At 28.2% G+C, this 20,874-nt stretch overlaps 1 protein-coding gene and 1 pseudogene across 1 annotated transcript; both read right to left on the bottom strand.

The window, feature by feature from the left end:
• Positions 1-448: 448 nt before the first annotated feature.
• On the bottom strand, positions 449-2,842 carry LOC126672153 (uncharacterized). Its single transcript, XM_056104985.1, has 2 exons — positions 1,043-2,842; positions 449-892 (listed from the first exon to the last, which is right to left on the bottom strand). Exons 1-2 carry the CDS (start codon positions 2,840-2,842, stop codon positions 449-451), a joined length of 2,244 nt encoding a protein of 747 aa, XP_055960960.1.
• A 1,497-nt stretch (positions 2,843-4,339) lies between these two features.
• Positions 4,340-13,055, bottom strand: LOC126672155 (histone-lysine N-methyltransferase SUVR4-like; annotated as a pseudogene).
• Positions 13,056-20,874: the final 7,819 nt, after the last annotated feature.

Here is a 20,874-nt window from a genome sequence, read left to right on the forward strand (position 1 = left end):
ACAATGTTTTTTTATGCTTTTTGTGTGTTTTATTTTTTAGGTTTGTTTGAACACTGTTTTTTGTTTGAATTAATGAAGTAAACAATGTTTTTTGTTTGAATTAATGAAGTAATCTTTTACTTTAATATTTCTTTTTATTCACACTTGCACTTTTTTTTAAGTTGAATGTATCATTTATGTATCTTACAGGTATAATATATATATATCTGAATTTAACATGTTACCAGATATACATATGTAATTGTTTTTGTGATGCTGTATGTATTATTTTGTGTATCATATATGTATCAAACCTGTATAATATATGTATCTGACATTTAATATAATATCAGATATGTATGTTCTACGCAATTAGAAATTGACATACATCACTCTTTAATGTATCAGAATTGTATATAATACTTGGAAGTTTAAACTATAATAAAAAACACTGAAAGAAATGAATAATCTAGGTATCTTTTGGCTTGTTTCGGCATGTCTTCCTATTATGTCCAGCGTGTCCGCATTTTCCACATTGCCCTTGATTTGGATCGTTTTTCGGATTTCCCCACTTTGACTGGTACCTACCCTTTTTAGGCCTTCCAGTTCGTGTTCTATGTTGGGGTGGTTTGACAATCATGTTCTTGATATGTTCTGGAATAATCCATTCTTCTTCCTTCTCCAATGGATATACAGTTTCAGAATATGTCGCTAACATAGCTGCATTTGTACAGTATCTTGAGCAGTACGCATAAGGTTCAATCTTCTTGTCGGCTAGAAATGCTATGGCATGTTTACAAGGAATTTCATCGATATCAAACTTTTTGCATGTACATGTTCTCTCGACCATGTTGACTGTGTACTTTTTACCATTCTCGAGAACTGTTATGATATCATCTGAAGATGGTTTCACCTAGTATAATAAAAACAATAGCAAGATACCGTTTATATACATATTTGATACATTAAAAAAGACAGAAATTTATGAACTTCACAGAAAAGCAGATATATAATATATACAACATAAAATAGTGCTGTACTATCTAATATGAGTTTTACATACCTGTAGTTTCAGTGAATTAATGTAATTTTGCAGAAGTATATCTTCATGGATGGTTGAAAGTGTTGTGACTGTATCGATAGCAATTTTTCTGTGTTTGTATGAGTACTCTTGTTGGAGGTCATGTAGGTGCATAAATAAGGCTGTGATCGGCAGTTCTCTTGCATGTAATATTGCTGCGTTTAATGATTCAGCTAAATTAGATGTCATAGTTTTATACCTGTTTTTGAGAGAATGTACCCTTGACCACCTTTCATATTTGATTTGCTGAAGAAATGGTCTTACTCGAGCATCTAAGCTGTCCAACACTTTCATGTGGTAGTCAAATTCAACCTCAGTGTATGCTCTTGCTGCTGCAAAGAAAGGTTCTTTAAGTTTCTTGGCATTTCTCTTGAAATTTGTCTTGAGGTTATTGAGAAGGTGAAACATGCATACGCCATGAGTAGCTTCAGGATAAATCCTTTTAATAGCTGACTCTATGCTGAGATGTCTATCTGATACAATGCAGATACCTTCTCTTGTTCCAAAGGCCTGTTTTATTTTAGTGAAGAAATAATGCCATGAGTCATCATTTTCTGAATCCACAGCAGAAAATGCTAGAGGAAACAGCTTTCCAGCTGCATCTTGAGCTGTTGCAACAAGAAGTGTGCCACCAAATGTTGCCTTCAAGAATGTAGCATCAACTACAATTATTGGTTTGCAATACTGCCATCCTGTAATTGAAGCTTTTAATGCTGTAAATACATACAAAAATGTGCTGTCATCTCTCAATTGTATGTCTATGCTAGATCCCGGGTTTCTAGTTCCAAGCATATATAAAAAAGTAGGCAGCGATTTGTAAGATTCACAAGGCTTTCCTCTTAACATTTCAAATGCCAATTCTCTTGATCTCCAAGCCATCATATAACTGATCTTGACTCCATGTAAAGTCTGCATATCATTCCTTATATCTACTGGTGTGTATGTTGCTTTGACATTGAGATACTTCATTTTGATGGATGCCGCTATGTGTGATGCTGATGCTTGTTTTTGATTGCTGAATCTGGTCTCTATCGGGCATGTGTGGTTCATGTCTTGTTTACGAATGATGAACTGTTTTGTGTGAACATTAATTGACGCTTTCAGATACCATTGACATGTATCATCGATACATTTTACAAAAATGTTCTTTTGGCATGATTTAACTGTCTTTTGTTGGTAGTGATTATTGATTGCATGAAGTCGTAAGCATGCTTGAAGATTAGCTTTATCTTTGAAAGTTTTTCCAACTGTCAGATCTATATCTTGTAGTGGATCTGATACTGATTCTTGATTTTGATCATCGTTACAGTCTATTGTATCAATTGCAAGAAGTTTTGTATACTGACCTATTTCGTCGAATGTATCAAACATGTATCTATCGTGTATCGATATGGTATCTTGGTCTCTGTTTGATTCTGAAATAGCTGTTGAAATACTTGCTGCTGCATCTGGAAGAATTGTCTGTATCTGGCTAGTATCACTGATAACTACTATGCAGAGAGGATACATAGTGAAGTCGATTTCCTTTTTCTTGATTTCTAAGTAAAATCTGAAGCTTGAATCATCACTGATTTTGAGTGGTGGATACTGAATCTTTACTTGATATTTTATCTCAATATTCTGTTTTTCCAAATTTACTTGTATTTCTTGTGCTATTATATGTAGAAGATCCAAATATGTAGAATTTTGAGGAATCATGACACCAATAACTTCAAAATCTGCATATTGATTTGCTTCAATCCAATTGCCTTTGTGTTGTATCATCACTGGAATAGATTCCATGATGATACAATATTTGAGATAAAAGATTTGAGGAAGAAGACGATGCTATTTTTGAGAAGAAGACGATGGTATATTTTGTGTATTTGTGATGTGTTTTTGATTTGATATCTTTTAAAAAGGAAAAAATCAAGTGTTATTTGAATCAGCTAGGAAAGAAACCCGTGTTTTAAGAGAATGCAACAACAAATAAGGCGCGGATCCCGTGGTAGATTCTCACTAACAGTAATGAGCTATCTATTACACGTGGCATCATATGATAGGGATGGTGGTGGTGAAAAGTTTTGATTGTTTTTGGTAGTAATGTAAAATAGGAGAGTTAGGTGGTAATTTGTGAAATACTGATTAATTAATGTGGTAAAAATGTGATTTTCTCATTAATCAATTGCAATTATAATTTTAAGTTACCTATAAATTTAAAATATTCAACTTTTACTTATATAACATTGTAATTTAATTTCCACATATTATAATAATGATAGTATAATTCATATGAACTACAGTAAAATAAAATAAAATGAAAAAGGGATGGAATTTTAATATGGAGTAAATGATGTTCAAAAAAATAGATATGGAGTAAATGAGATAATGTTAGCTTAAGTTTTGCATATATATATTTCAATAAAAACTATTTTAATAAATATATGTTATAAAATAATAATTGTTTTTTTAACCTTTATCTAAAATAATGGATAATATGAATGAACAAAAAACTACCTATAGTATTATAATTGAAATAACAAATTTGATTTAAATCAAGTGTATATCAACAGGCCAACTTTAAGTGCATTGTTCAATATATTGTTAATAGGTCAACTTCTTATTTTGTATATATTCATTCAAGAGAATCTTTTTATACATGAAAAAGATGTTGGAGATGAAAGTGTTGTTTGGTATAGATTTTTTTGGAATATATAATATAAATGTCATTATTATATACTTTTTCTATTGATGTCAAAAACAGTTTTTGAGATTTTTACATTTTTAATATGCCTATTTTAAATAATAAATTAACTAGTTTAAATTTTTTTTGCCAAAGAAAACTCATATCATGCTTACTGCCTAGTATGACAGTGAGTATATATAAATGGTTATACAGTACAAAAGAAAGTGACTTTGGAAATAACACCCTCAAATTTAATAGTTTGATTCGTTTTATCTATTAATTTCTAATTTGTTCAACAATTTTTAACCACCTCAGATGTAATTCAAAAAGATGGTGACTCGAATGTTTTTTTTCTTAAAATAGATGAGAAAGCGGACTCTAAATTAAATCATGTAATCTTTTTCTGTCATCTCATATGAGGGGAAAAAACGAGCAAATATGCTAAATTTAGAGGTATTTTTTTAAACTATGAACTTAGTCTAATTTAATATTTTGCGCCAAGTTCACAACGACAAAACAAACATTTGTTAGAATAAAATAGATATTGTAAGACACCATAATTTACAATGATGGATATTTCTTAAAGCTTAAAACCAAAACATCTATTGGTATCAACGGACAATCCTGATGGCTACTTCTGCATGGACCATTCCATCAAAATTGATATTTCAGAATGTATACAAAAAATGTATTTATAAATTCATAAAAGAAATTATAATTAATGAAATTTTGTTCATTTATATATATATATTCTCCATTCTATTCGTACTTTTACTATGCAATTTCAAGCACGCTCTATACCCGATAATTGAAAAGGTCATAAAACCAAAAATAAATCCGTGCATTATGATTTGCTTGTTGAATTCCCAATCCTGAAAATAATTAGTGCAAAAAAAATAAATCAGAAAAAGGAACCTTTTGGAAAGTTAAGGCATATATTCCTAGAAACTTTTTATTCACTTACAATTGTATTTTATCTCTACATGAAGCACTTCCACAACAACATCCAAATGCTTTTATCGGATGATCTTCATCGTCAAAATCAATCCCATAATCCTGTAATTAATGCATTTCAAATACATTTCCTTAATTAAATACCAGAATTCATACTTTCTAATTCAAAAATTATACGTATTTAGTTATTGCATGGTTATGTTTTTTATTGTCGTCTGATAGTATTAATAAAATTTTAATCTTTGAATGAGTTTTTAATTTAAGTGGTAATCAGATATATCGTCTCGTTGAACTTGGAAGGAGGTATTAAGATATCTCAAATTACTAAGATAAAAGAATATAATGTTATGGTTAGATACCAACCATTGACTAGTTCTCATGCTGCACATCAACTTATCGAATTCTATATTAAGAGAATTAGCTAATTACCTAGATTAAAAAAATATTAGCATTTAGTAACCCTAAAATTCTACCTTGATTTTCATACCCCAAGCGTGTCAACCATTTATTTTTTTACTCTGCTCTTTATTTTTTATACTCCACTTATACCTAATACACTTTATTCAAAATTTATTCTTCTTCTTCTTCTCTTCTTCTCAGCTCATTTAAAAAGAAAAAAAACAACAAATCAACAATTAAATTTAAAATCTTCAGCTCATAACAATTCAAGAAATTGATTTCTCTAATTCTATCATTTTACTTTTTAAAAATTTATTGTGACTTTCAAATTTAATTTCGATCCGCTCGAATTTTTAATTCCTAATCAAATAGCTTCAAATTTCACTTCGAATTCAAATCTAACGATCATAACTTTTCTAAAAAACAAAGAAAACTGTAAATTATTAATTTATTTGTTCTCATTAAAAATCTATTAAAAACGGTTTCAAACGGTATCAAAATACAGTTTCAATTGCAGTTTCAAACCGTTTACGAAGGTTTCAAACAGTCTAAAACAGTTTCTAAAAAACGCTTTCGAACAGTCTACAAATAACAGTTTCAAAAAACAGTTTCAAACCGTTTACAAAGGTTTCGAACAGTATAATATAGTTGCAAACCGTTTACAAAGGTGTCAAACAGTTTCTAAAAATACTTTCAAATAGTTTAAAAAATAACAGTTTCAAACAGTATAAAACAGTTTCAAACCGTTTACATAAAAAAATAATAGTTTCAAACAGTTTCAAAAAAACAGTTTCAAACAGTATAAAACAGTTGCAAACCGTTTACAAAAGTCTCAAACAATCTAAAATAGTTTCTAAAAAATACTTTCAAACACTTAAAAAAATAACAGTTTGAAACAGTTTCGAACAGTATAAAACAGTTTCAAACCGTTTACAAAGGTTTCGAACAGTATAAAACAGTTTCGAAAAAACAGTTTCAAACGATTTCTAAAATTAATTTTAAACATTTGAAAACCAGGTCAAAACATCATCAATGAAGAAAATTACGATTTTTTCAAAAAAAGTTGTAAAAAATTACAGAAAACGATGATCTAATAATTTAAAACAACATAGAAAGAAAGAAGTAGAAGAAGAAGAAGATGAAGCACTTTATCATCTATCACCCATCATATTATCTCTTAAACTCTTCTTTTTATTCAAATTTTCTTGTCTTAGAGTTTATTTATATAGTGTGAAAAATAGAAAAAGCAGAAAACGAAAAAAACGAAAAAAAAAAAGTTGCAGAGAAAAGAAGAAGAAGAAGAAAAAGAAGAAGAAGAAAGAAAAGAGAAGAAAAGAGAAAAAAAAAGAGAGAAAAAAGGAGAGAGAAAGAAAAAAACGAAAAAGAAAAAGGAGAAGAAAGAGAGAGGAAAAGAAGAGAGAAAAAAGAAGAAGAATGCGATATGCATGTGTTTAAAAGAAGGAGAGTAAAAATACAAATAAGTTATTTTGCTAATTGAGAGTACAACTAAAAACAATAGAAAAATAGAGTATAAAAATAAATTTTTGAAATTGAAGTATTTAGAACAAATAAGTTAGAAAAAGGGGTTTTTTGTGCAAATTCCTCTTCTATATTTTGTTTTTGTGACACTTCTAAAATTCTAGAATCTTATGTTCATAATCTAGTTGTATTTAAATTATAAGTTATGTTGTTTCTATTTCAACATTTTCCAGGCAACATAAACTAATATGATTGATTTTAAACACAAATTCTATCATCTTGAATATGATTTAAATCATTTTATATGCATATATACTCTTATACTTCAATCCAATATAATTAAGGGTTAATTACATATAAAATCACAATCTTTACACGAATTCTAAAAAATAACACGACCTTTAAAACGTGTCAATTCAGGGCATCACTTTTCATTTCTTTTCAAAAACAACATGGGCGCGTTTTTTGATAAAATTTTGCTGACCTGAACACCCGATGGAAGTGCCACGTGTCATGCCACGTCAGCAAAAATGCCACTAAAAATGTGCCCGTGTTATTTTTGAAAAGAAATGAAAGGTGGTGCCCTGAATTGCCACGTTTTAAAGGTCGTATTATTTTTGCAATTTCGTGTAAAGGTGGTGATTTTATATGCAATTAACCCTATAATTAATAATGTTTTTTTAGCTATATTAATCAATAATGCTAACACATTCTATATGAAACTCACTTAACCAAGTTAATTCTTCCAATGCACTAGCTTCTTTTGAAGTGAAAAAAGCAAGCTGCTTTCAGGATCATATGCAAACAATTTACTTAATTTGCTCCCTCATAAATTAAAGAATTGAAATGTATTTATAATAGTGTTAATGGTAAAGCAAATTATGACCTTCAGTGAGTTTAATAATTTTTAAATAAACTTTTAACTTTAGCAATTCGTAACACAAACTACAATTTTTTATTAATTTAAAAACACCGAGTGATTTTTCGATAAAAAATACTGGACGCCAAAATATATATCAACATTTTTTTACACAAATGTTACTCAGTGTTTCAAACTATAAAAAAATAATAGTCCATGTTAAATTGCTAAAATTTAAAGTTCGTAATAAAATTGTAAAACAATGGCCAAACTTTCAAAATCGTCAACTTTAGCCTATTTTTCAACTTTCGGTTTCACATCAGAGTGAAAAAAAAATTCAAATATATCCCCTTCATATATATTGCTTCATATTATTCCAATTTGCCTATTTATCATCAAGAATTTCAATTATAGATACTTTTTTTTTATAAATTCAAATATAGATACTTATTTTAATTTATCCCCGTTCCAATTTAAAGAAATGGCCACAATTGCAATTGAAAATTGAAAAATTGGCTAAAATGACGATTTGAAAGTTTGGGCTATAAACAAAAAAAGTCGAAAAGATGAGATATTTTTAAATGATTAAGCCTTTATAATATAATGTGATAAAAATTCATACATGGAAATAATGCCGATCTGGGGTCTCTACTTCAACTGGAATATCAATCAAGTTTGCATCTTCACATCTTCAAACAAACAAAACCGAAATCAAACTCTAATAATCTATCTACTATATATATATAAAGCAGGATGTTTTTTCCCATGGTTTGATATGTTGACATTTGGCACATTCCAATTGGTCTTAAAATTATAGTATTACTTTAACTGCTTTAATCATTATTCTCACAATTTAATACATTGATTGATTTGTTAACCTTCATCATAAATTGGTAACTTGGTATAAAAATAAGAATATTGCTAATAATAGACTAATTATTTATTTAGTAACTTTCATTTGCATTTTCAAAAAAAAAATCTACCAATTATTATAAGATTTTCATTTTTTTTAATTTTTGTATCATATAATAAATATTTATATAAAAATACACTTCCTAAAAAATGCATACTTAATTGAAATTTAACTTTTCACATGCTTCCTACTACTATCTACTTCTAATACATATAATATTTGATAATATTTCTTTTTTAATTTTCTGAATTTTTTGAAAGTAGGGATGAACTATGTATTAATTTATAAATAAAAAATTATACAAATAAAAAAATAAACACACTAATTGTACATTTTTAAAAGTTAATAAAAAAATAAGCTTTTCATAAAAAATTAGCATCTATTATTTTAATGTTATTGATTCTTATTCTTTTATAGTTTGAAAATTTATAGTTATGATTATATGACTAGGTAAGCCACCAATGAAAAACTTCTTAGCCTTTCTATTTAAATTTTTATTTAATTCATATTTTAAAAGTATATCAATAAATTGAAATAGTTAAATTAACTGATTTAAAAAAACATTTTATCTTTTTCATTTACAGCTTTTTATCTATTATTATTTAGAAACCATTAATACTATGATTATGACTACACATCTTAATAAATAAATTGAAACAATTAAATTAAATATTTTATTATTTAACATTATTCTTTAGACAATTCATACATTTATATATTCTTTAAACAAAAAGACAATTCATATATATATTAACACCTAAATACTAATTATCTACAAATATCTTTTAATAAATACGTCACAAGGGATTTGCCACCATAAATTACAAAATAGGCAATGTTATTATGTTATATTTGTAAAAAAAAACCCCAAATTGATTACTTTAATAAATGCTAATAATTGAAATTTATCAGCCTTATTTAAAATGCTAACATAATTAACCTAATATATGGAAACCTAATGGCCAACGTTTAATTTGGTATGGAAACAATTGACTATCAACGTTTAATTTGTTCACAATTTAATTATTCTTATATATGGATTTGATGTTAATAAATAAAATAAAAAATAAAAACACATAATCATATATTTGTAAAAATACAGAATTATATAAAATTAAAATAAAATAAAATAACTTAAGTATACTTTGATTATCATTTTTATATTCAAAAAAAATTATTTTGAACTAAAGAATAAACGAGCATATAATAAATTTCTATGAGTAAGAAATTATTGACTAAAATACCAAATTTAATAATAAATAAATTTGGTTCAGCCTAAATTATGACTACCACTAATTTAGGTCATTATCTCACCATAACTACAATAATCAAGACTATTGTGTTTCCTAATAATGATAATATTAAAAACTTAAAAAAACGGTATAATATGCATTTATGTTAAAAAAACTTTTAATCTACCCATAAATCACCATTATATATACCCATATTTTTGTTCTTCTACACCATAAGTACTTTTCAGGTAAACTCTTAATTTTTATAATCTTCGATACAATAAATTTTTAAATTTTTATGAATATTTTATTGTTGATTTAGTTCTGCAGATTTTGTTAGTATAACTAAATTTAAAAGTTGGGATGACTTTCGTTTTTGATGAAGTAAAGAAGGTACATTGAAGATCATTATTTTTATTTTCTGCATGAGTCTATCGAATTTTTATTCATTATTAATATATATTTTGTTTCATGGTAGGTGAAGACAAATGAAATAACAAAAATTTTGATTCAATGTTAATCGTATAGTGTGTGTTTGATTGTAGGTGATAAGCTCGATCACAAAACAAAGGTAAGTAAATTTTTTGTGTATGTTGATCATTAGAAATGTTTTATAAAATAAAAATTCAAAAATTTTGCAAAAAAAGGCCTTATGAAATGTGTTGTTGGTGATCGTTCCAATATAATAAAACCGATGATGTTATCATACACCCTTCTTGCAGTTATTCTATGTATTTCATATAAATGAGTGACTAACTCTTTTTGGGTTATGATTTATTAATCCAATAATATTGCCAAATGATGAAACTTGGTTGGATTGATGGATTTGTCAATTTATTTTCTCAAATATTGTAAATAATAAAATTAATTATTTACAATTCTTTAAGTTTTACTCACACTAAGGATTACTTGCTTCATTGATTTAAAATGTTTCAAAAAAATAATCAATCAAAAAACATAAAAAACATATGAGAAGTCAATTCAATGTATCAAGTCAAGGATTCTCATGTTTTAGAAGGTGATAATTTTGCTAACATTTATTTTTTTCACTTGCAAGGAAAAAAAGTGCAATTTTAGATAAATTATAAATAATATGTTAATTCAAAAAAAAATTATAAGTTATTTAAATTGAAAAGTTTATAAAAACTACTAAATGCATTTGTTTTGTAATAATTAAAAATTTAAATAATAATTAAAAATATATTTAGTTTTGATAACAACTGAAAATTAGATTAATTTTATGTTCAGAATGTTATAGTTTTAATAACATTCATTTCATAAAATTAAAAAAATTAAAAAAAAGGAAAAAATAATAGATATTATTTTAATTATTTTCTTTTTACTTTTAAAAATTATTGTTTTGAAATGAGTGAATATATAAAAGCATATAACAAACCCTTTAACTAAAAAGTTATTGACTAAAATTTTAAATTTTAAATAATTATAGTAGTTTTTGGTTAAATTGATAATTACTAATATACAATCCAACTTTTTTAATTAATTTTTTTATATACCTTTTAAAAATCATTTAAGAAATGCTAAGACATTTTAAAAATGCTACATAATTATTTATTAAAATTAAAAGAGGTACAAAATACCTATTGATTCATAAATAAGAATCTATCCAAATAAAAAATACAAAATTCTACTATATATTATTTTACAAATTAATAAAAAAAATAAAAATTAAATAACTATCGTGCAACGCACGGGTTAAAGCTAGTAGTATTTAATATGTAATAGAAAAATGGAGAATGTAAAAAAGACAAGAATGATACCTATGATTAATAAACCTTGCAACATTTCCACAAAATGTTGCATCTAAGCAAAGTGCTTCTTCATCACTTAGAATTCTTTCCGATCCCCAGTCGGCATTAAGTGTAACTCGGATATGTGTGCCGGTCACCGCCGCTACTTGGCAGAATCCGGTCATGTTAGTCAATATTTCTCCGACGTACTCACAAACAAAACTTCCTTTCGCCAGGTCCTTGAGGATAATAATTTTTTATATTCAGAACTTTAATTATTTTGTGAAAAATATCCCTAAAATTCGGTTTATTGGTGGAACACTCTCAGGTCAATGTACTCCACCATAATAAGGTAGCAGACTTTTTGTAAGAGAATTTCATAAAATACCCGTTTAGAATTTATTTTTTTTATCAATCATGCTCATAAAAAGTAATAAATTAAACCGAAAAATGTTAGATTGTTACAGCTTATTAAACTTTCAAGATTTGATTTCTTTTAAGCATCATACCTGCAAATTGCTTGTAATCCCCCCGTTGAACAACTCGATTTCCACAGTTCATATCGCATCCGCATTTTCTCCAACATTCTTTAATGAGCTTCCTAAGCAAGTGACCTTTACATTTCTCTGGCATATAGCCCTATTTAGATCTCTCCAATGGACAATCCTGACAGAAAACAAATTGATCCAATTTCGCGTTCTGTTTCATAGATTGAGTACAGGCTCTTAAAAACTCTTCTTTTAAACAGCCTTGCAGTGTGTAAGCAAATTCGCCGCCAGTTTCACGAGCACAAGCACATGGTACCGGAGAAGAAAGACAGCATCCTGAACAACAATCTCCATCTGATATCCGCGCGAGTGAAAGTTGGAGATAGGCGTTCTGATAAATTGTATTTTCTGACATGTAACTGAATTCTGGAAGGTCTAATTCGTAGCCTATTTCATCTACTAATGAAATTTTGACAGGCTCTGATCCTTTTGATATGTTGTCAATTTTACGAAAATAACTTCTCGTTTTTCCTTGTTGCAATTTTGACAGGCTTGATTTTGCAACAGCAGAGTTGTTCTCACTATTGGTTGCTGAACCTGAAAGATTTTATACAATTCAAAATTCTAACAATTGAAGAACATAAATAGCACATGTTGTATGGGGGGAGCTTGTCGAGTCTTATATTTCGGTATTTTGTTTCCTTTTTCATAAAAGTTTCTGAAATTCCGAAACTTTATATTATAAAATTTTATGTGAGAGTTGAAACCCCAAAAGGCGAATTGAGCAGCATTGGAGTAGTTTTCCTTGGCGATGGAAAATCCGCCGAGATTTTATCAATTTGCAAATTCTTCCCGAATTAGTTAAAAGAATGAAATTGGCCGATATCATGACAATTTCGGTGCTACAAAATTATCTATATAACGCATAAAGACATAGATATGAATATGAACCAATACCTACAAAATCAGTAAATTGGACGGATTTTTTCTCTGTAGTCTGCTAGCACGTTTGCTGCAAACTTTCTTTCTTTGGTAAGAAGAGTCATATACAACAATTGGTTGCTCAGAAATTGAAATCATGTATGTAGGTTCCTTTCTTTTCCTGCACGGAAACGAAAACATTAATAAAGGAAAACATCCAATCGATGTTATTTACGAGAATAGATTGTAAATATAAAGTTTCGGAGTTATAAAATTATTTTCAATAATGCTTATTAATACCACACACCGACCTGATTCCGGTTTCGAAACTAGTCATTGATGTTCACCTTGTACTACTTTTGCTTTGATATGGGTCTGATCTTCAACATGCCGTCTCTTGGAAGGTTTTCCAGACTCATCATTTCCTATGAGATCACTTACTGTCTGACCTTCAGTTTCCTATACAACATTTGTTCACAAAACTTATCGAGTTATAGTACTATAAAATGTTAAATTTTTTATTTTATTTTTATAAAATGTATGTAAAATAATTTTATGTACTCATATTTTTGGGTTAATCTCGTATCTGTGTCTAAAATTAACAAAATATCCTAAATTAGACCTCGTTTTTAACTATTTCTTAATTTGTGCCTCTTTTACTTGCGATTCGCAGAATTACCTGTGATTAACAGAAATGTAACGAATGTGCTAAAAGATAAATGCGACAAATATTATGGACAGGACGAAATAACCATTATGTAGAGAAACTATAGTCCGATAATCGTTTTGTAAAGACACAATAGTTCCGTATCCGTTTTATTATTTTTTGTTGCGTTTAAAGCATTTATAGCTCTCTCGCGCATCATTTGCTTACGTTTGTTCATATTCTGGCTCTTGTAAATCTATTAAGAAATTAATTATAATTTAACTTAACTAATTGATAAACATAAATCATGAAAATAAAACACATGCAAATATCGATCAAAATTTATGATAAAACACGAACATGCAGAATTTGATTATGAGTCGGAGATCAAGAAATGCGGACGGATTGCTTCTGTTGCTTCCAAAATGGTGTAAAAATGATGCGTTTTAAAGAAAAGAAATTTATATACTCATGCTCTTTGCATTTGCTAGTATTATAGAGTATCTACATATAATTTATTTTTCCAATTTTTTATGCTTACAAAAGTTGTGTATTCAAAGTAAGTAAGTAATGATTTCATCTTGAAAATTGAGATGTACATTAATGAATATGAAGTATTTGGAGTGTCAATTAACTGCACTACACTCTATATTCTAAATATAATTATTGATATTTCACTTCTCAATAGAAAATACTTGGCTAATATGTTCAAACACTACTCACCTTTATTTTTTTATTCAATAGCACCACGACGTTATAATTTCGTCAATTGCACCTTATTTTGTATTTTTATGTTTCAATAGCACCCTGAAGCATTAAATTAAACTCTTTTCATTTGGATAAAATTCAAAATAAATCCTTCAAATTTTTCAAAAGTCCTAAATATCAATATGATGTTTTAAATTATATATATAAACTATCTTCTCCACAAAATAAAAAAAATATAAATTAATAAATTAAATAAAATATATTTCCGTCACCGTCTCTTTGGGACCGCTGCTCTCCGTCACAACCGAGACGAGCTGCTCGTCTTTCCCGCTGGAAGACCAACAGATGGTATCCCCCAAAGGAAGACCAGATCTGCTGGTCCGGCTATAGAAGACTAGCAGCAGCTGGTCTTCCTTTGGGGAAGACGAGATGGTCTTCCCCAAAGGAAGACCAGCAGCTGGTCTTCTATGGCCGGTTGAAGACCAGCAGATCTGCTGGTTTTCCGGCCATTGAAGACCAGCAGATCCAACGGGGAAGACGAGCGTGTTCACCGTTGAAGACCAACAGATCTGGTGGTCTTCAACGGCCGGAAGACCAGTAGATCTGCTGGTCTTTCATGGCCGGAAGGAGGCCAGCTGCTGGTCCCGGAAGCGGCGGCGGGTGGTGGCGGATTCGGAATCGGCAGCGGGTCGAGCGGAAAAGATGTCGGGGAAGATTTTTTTTTCTTTATTTTGAATTAGTGGAGAAAATGGTTTATTTGAACATATTTTAAGTTAAGGGACTTGTTAAAATTTAGCCAAGTAGAAAATAGTATAAAATGACCCTTAAATTTGGTTGTTTTATAAAATTTAATCCTTATAATCATGAAATCATCGATTTTTTTTTAATTTAGAGTGCTATTGAAACGTAAAAATACGAAATAGGGTGCAATTGACGAAATTACAACGTCGTGGTGCTATTGAAAAAAAAAGTAAAGGTGGGTAGTTTTTGAGCCTATTAGCCAAAATACTTTTATAACACATCTATTTAACTCATCTTTTATAAGTCCCAATCACCTAAAAGTGTTTATCTCAAAAAATAAAATTTTATGTATCAACTTTTGATTCACACGTCAAACGGTTCAAACGGTATAAAAAGGTGGATTATATAGCATTACTCCTTTTCAATATAAAAAGGGTTATTTGTAAAAGATTAAAAATTAAATATGAAGAGATAATTTTAGAGTAAAGAGTAAGGCGGTATAATTTTAGAGTAAAGAGTAATTTGACTATTTAAATATGAAAAGATAAATTTTACTATCTATATTCATATATTATTAATGACATTTCAATTTTAAAAACAAATTGAACTTCTTTTCAATATAACTTTTTTTTAAATAAATTGAAAAGAAAAATAAATAAGATTATTTAATATTTGTAAAAGATTAAAAATTAAAAAGTCAAATACGAAAAATTATTTTTATGTTTAATACTATACAAAAAGGTTAATTATAATAAAAAGGGGCTATTTGCAGTTACTTTATTTCTTTCAAAGCAAAATTTATTTATTTGTTATTTTTGACCATCAAAACTTATAATTTACATTCAATTGTCAAATTAATAAAATATGCTAAAAATAAAATCACTCTAATTTTTGTTAATAAGTAGTTCCTCCATTCTATTTTGTTGATCAATCTTTTAATTTTTTTGATGTTCCAAGAAAAAATCTCACTTTATATTATCAATACATATATTCCTTTGTTAGGCCTAATGTCTTAAAAAATCCCGACCTTTTAGCCCCTTTTCAATCATACTCTGACGTTGAAAATTTGTCAATTTTACCCTATTTTGCATTTTTGTGTTTCAATTGTATCCTGAAAAATTAAATTAACGTCATTTGCATTTGGAAATTTGTTTAAAACATTCTCCATGTCTCGCATATATTGATTGTATATTTTTAAAATTTATTTAAATTTAGTTAAATTAATTAAGAATTTAAATTAGTGTTAATTTGATTATGGTTTTTAGTTAGTTTTTAAAAATAAAGGACTTATTTGTACTTTTTTGAATAAAAAAAAAATTAATTTCATGTTTAGACTTAATTAATTGAATGATTTCATCATTTTAAGTAAAAAATTAACAAAAATTAAAATATTGGGGTACAATTGAAAACGGAAAATTCAAAAGTGGGTAAAATTGCCAAATTTTCAACGTCGGGGTGGAATCGAAAAAAAATTTAAAGGTGAGGTTTTTGAGTGATTAGGCCCCTTTGTTAAAAGCATTTTCATTGCATATCCTATACTTTATACTATGATTAGCATAAAATACATATCGACGTTCTAAGTATAGCACATATTTTACACTTTGACTCCAATAAACATTGTTATATTAAATGACAAATTTTAAATTTAATAATGTTTTTTGCTTTAGTTTATTTTTTTATATATAATTTATTACAATGTGATAATTGAACAAGGTAGGTGGCGAGGTGAGACGGGTAGCGAGGTGAGACGGGTAGCGAGGTGAGGGGGGCTGACGAGATGAGGCGGCTAGCCATGGCGGAGAGGAATGAAATGTAGAAGATGAAAAACAGGGTTTTAAAAAAAATTGATTTAGAAGATGAATGTAAAAAGTGTAAAAAGGTTTTTAGATTTTTAAATAAAATTTTATATGATATATGAATTTTTGAATAATAAGGATTATATTAACATTTGAATATCATTAAGAGTTAATTTGGGGTACTAGACATTAGGTATCCAAACAATTACGATATTTCAATTTGGTGACCGCGCTTTAATTTTGTTTACTAGACTTAAAATTATTTCAACAAAGATTTTTAGACTAAAATGATGACGTAGTAGCCAAATTTTACCACTTGGCAGTCTTTTTATGCTTGTATTTTCATAAAAATTCATCATTTATCTATAATCTCAAGTCAACGAGGAGATTTTTTTTGGGCAAATTATGCAAAAAAGGTATAATTTAGTTGATAGTTAAAGTTTAATAGCCAAATTAAAAATAAAGTTTAACAACTAAATTGAAATGAAATTATAATTTAGTAACAAAAATATAAAAGGAAAATAATAGATCGACATAATGATTTATTCTAATAGTTTGGTTACCCCCAGTGTCTATTATCCTTTAATTTGAGTAATAAAATAAACATTAAATCATTTTTTCATATTTCATAATGGGGGGTTTTTTCGCTTTCGGAATGTGAGAGTCGGAAAAGAAAAAATTTGATACGATTTTGTAATATCCCAAATTTTCAAAATATGGAATTTTTGAAAATGCGGTGAATCGGAAATTAGCGGCGGTAGAGTACCGGCTTAGAAATTAATTTTCGGTGTTTAAATGCATGTGATTGATTTATTTGCGATGTGTGATTAATTATTTAAATGTTTACGTGTGCATGGCTACGAAAATTGATTTATTGTGCATGGGTGGCATTTTTGTAATTTTCGGCCATTAAATGATAAAACCGATTTTAAATAATTAAAACGTTTAAAAAAATAAGTTATAAATATATTTGCTCAAGAATTGATCTTGTAAGAGATTAATTTAGTTCGGAAACGTTTTTCGAGAAAGATTTTACGGAACTTCGAAAACCGTAAAAATAATTTAAATAAGCTAAGATTAACTTAACTTGGGGAGAAAGCAAGTGAATATGAGGTGACACATGTTGGACACTTGTCAACATGCATGTAGCCTAAGAGTGGAGCTAATGATTGAAGTTAAAAAAGGTAAATTAGACCCCACAACTTTTCAATCTAAAATGCTATAAGTGGAAAATCTTTTTCTTCCCCATTTTCTTAGGAGTAAAAAGTAGAATTGTAGAGAAACCCAAAAGTCACTCTCTCATTTTTCTTGTCTTGGCCGAACCACACCCTAGGAAAATAACAAACCCCGTTATTTTTTTAACTCAAGCTTTTGAAAAGGTAAGATTAAAAGCTTTTCAATGGGTGTTATGTGATTATTTTTGTGGGTTCTTATTCTTCTCCTTCTTCTACGGTTTCATGCTTAAATGGGAGGATTTAATCAAAGTTTTTTTTTTATGATCTTTCTTTTAAAATGTGGGTTTTTAAGAGGATTAAATAATTGGGTGTTGTTTGTTTTTGAAAAATTTCGGTTTTGATAAAATTTTAGTTCAAGAGTTTAAAACCTACATGCAATCATGGATTGTGGTTTTAATGAGTAAGATAAAACATGGGTAAGAGTTGGTTTTAAAAGATTCAAAATTTTTAAAATAGTTATGTGTTAAATTTTTCATTTTAACTTGAACAAGTATTTGAACTAAGCTTAAAAATGCTGGAAATTTATATTTTAGTGTTAAAGCTTGATTCTTGAGGAAACTTAAAGGTTTTTAAAAGAAAAATTTAAAGGGTTAATTTGTGGTGTTAAAAGGCCGAATATTTTCATGATTAATCATGAAGTAGGGTTTTAAAATTTCATGTTTAAAATGATTTAAAATTTCTTAAGAAATTTGGTGGTCTCAAAGATCAAAGTGTGAAAATTTAATAATTTTTCCTTGAAACCGAAAATAATGGGATTAAAAAGAAATATTTATGAGATAAATTGTTTTGAGTTTAAAAGTTGTTAAATGGGTGAATATGTGTGTTATATATTTAAAATTTTTAATTTAAAGATTTGTGGGTAATTTATTTGTGATTGCCGAATAGTATTATGATTCTCTATTCCTTGATAATTTGTTGTGTTTATTATAATGTTTGCATGATTATTTAGATTGTTTAAAAGATCAATTTAAATGTGATACATGATATAATTTTTGATAAAATGTTAGTAGAATTTTTAATGTGGCCGAATATAATTCTATGATGGCATGAAAATATTATGAAAATTATTTAGCGGGTATGCCAAAATGTATATATGTGTGATTTATGTGATTTTTGTAAAATGATTTATGGGAATTTCCATGTTATATGTTGATAGTAGGAATTTATAGATTTTGTTTGTAAAATTTTTGGTTGGCCGAATATGTCTTTGAAATTGCATGTTTAATTTATACAAAATTTGGTTATGGGTATTTGTTGAAATTATATGTATTGGATTTACATGTTAATTTTGAATGATAAATACTTGTTAACCGATTATATGAAAAATGCAAATAAATGATTTTATTGTTTAGTTGGTATGATATTTGGTGATTAAATGAGTTTGAGATTATGTTTAAATGGTTATGTGGATTTAAATGTTCAAATGCTTAATTGTGGCTTGAAGCCGAATAAATCTATGATTTAAAAGAAATTTTACTTTTAAATTTCTTGATTAATTGTTGAGTTAATAAGCATGCCATGGAAATGTTTAATTGTTAAAAATTGTGTTATATGGTAAATTTGGTATGTTGGCCGAATAGATGGCTATATGGTGTGATTGTTTAATTGTTTATAATGTGGTTAGTGTTGTAATATTTAATCAAGTGTGATTAAATATTTTAGTAGAGTTTAATTCATTCAATTTGAAATTGATTGGCTAATTTTGGTATAGGTGGTTTAGAGAGTGGGGTGGTGGTCGGCGAACCACTACCGGCCGGTAAACGGAGCACGGTGTCTCTGTTTAACCGAGCCAAGATTTGGTCGGGTTGAAACCGAACCAAAATGGACCAAGGCCAAGAGGGGGCCGAAACCGTAATTAGATCCCGGACTAGAACTTTGGACTTTTATTTAGACTTGACTAAATTAATTTGGACCCAAAGTTAAAAAGTTAATAAGGTAAGTAATTAATTAAAATTTGGTAAAAGGACTAAAACGCAAGATTTGAAAGTATAAGGACTAATATGTCCTAAATGGATTTTTGGTGGATTTGAAAGGTAAGTGAAACCTTGAATTTGTTTAATTAAAAGTTTTTAAGATTCTAAACTTTTAATTTGGGCTTGGACCCAAAAGATTTATATTTTTAAATGAGTTGGAATTAATTAGTTAGATATAAACTAATTAATGTTTTATTTAATTAAAATTGGAAAATTTTAATTAAAGGATGTATATATGTATATTGTATTTTTATAAAGAGGATTTTGGAATAAGGGTATTTTGGAATATGAAAATTTATAAGGACCGAATAATATTTTTAAAATATGGGAATTTTTCCGAAAGGATAAAATGGTAAAATTTACCTAAGGTTTAGATGGACCAAATTATGAATTTAATTGGATTCCTAAGATTGAACCCGATACGTAGTATGTGTACGGGCCACGATGTCGATCGTGATGATTAGTGGGAAACGTTTTGATTAACAAACGTTTAGAGAATTGACGAAAGGTCAATCTCGGAATGCGAGACATTCACGGGGCAATAATTGAGTAATTGCCGAGGAGCTAACTGTGGATTAGCGTGCGTAATTAATTGTGGAACGACAGTCTGTGAGTTTGCATTATTACATGCATACATTAAAGTAATAAAATTACTATTATTACTTTAATGTGGAAAATTAATATCATAAAGCATTTTAAATATATCGTATATTTATTTTGAGTAAATAAAATTATTATGGAATGAGTCTATGAAACGTGCCATCCTATTTGGGCTATAATAGGACTATGTGATCACTAGTTATTGCATGCATATTTATTTTTACGTTAAGTGGATGTGGAAATCTAGACGACGGTCTAGAAGTCTGAGACGACGGTCCAGACATTGCGGGAGAGCTTCTAAGACGACGGTCTAGAACCCCGAACAAGTTAACGGTGACAGAACGATAGAGTTCGGCCGATTGATTTAAGAACTAACGGCGTCATGGAACACTTAATGTTATCGGTCGTTGAGTTCATGAGAAAAGTTGGGAACAGTCTAAAGAAAGGTTTAGAACTG

The sequence above is a fragment of the Mercurialis annua genome, linkage group LG3 (genome assembly GCF_937616625.2).
Source record: "Mercurialis annua linkage group LG3, ddMerAnnu1.2, whole genome shotgun sequence".
Taxonomy (NCBI): domain Eukaryota; kingdom Viridiplantae; phylum Streptophyta; class Magnoliopsida; order Malpighiales; family Euphorbiaceae; genus Mercurialis; species Mercurialis annua.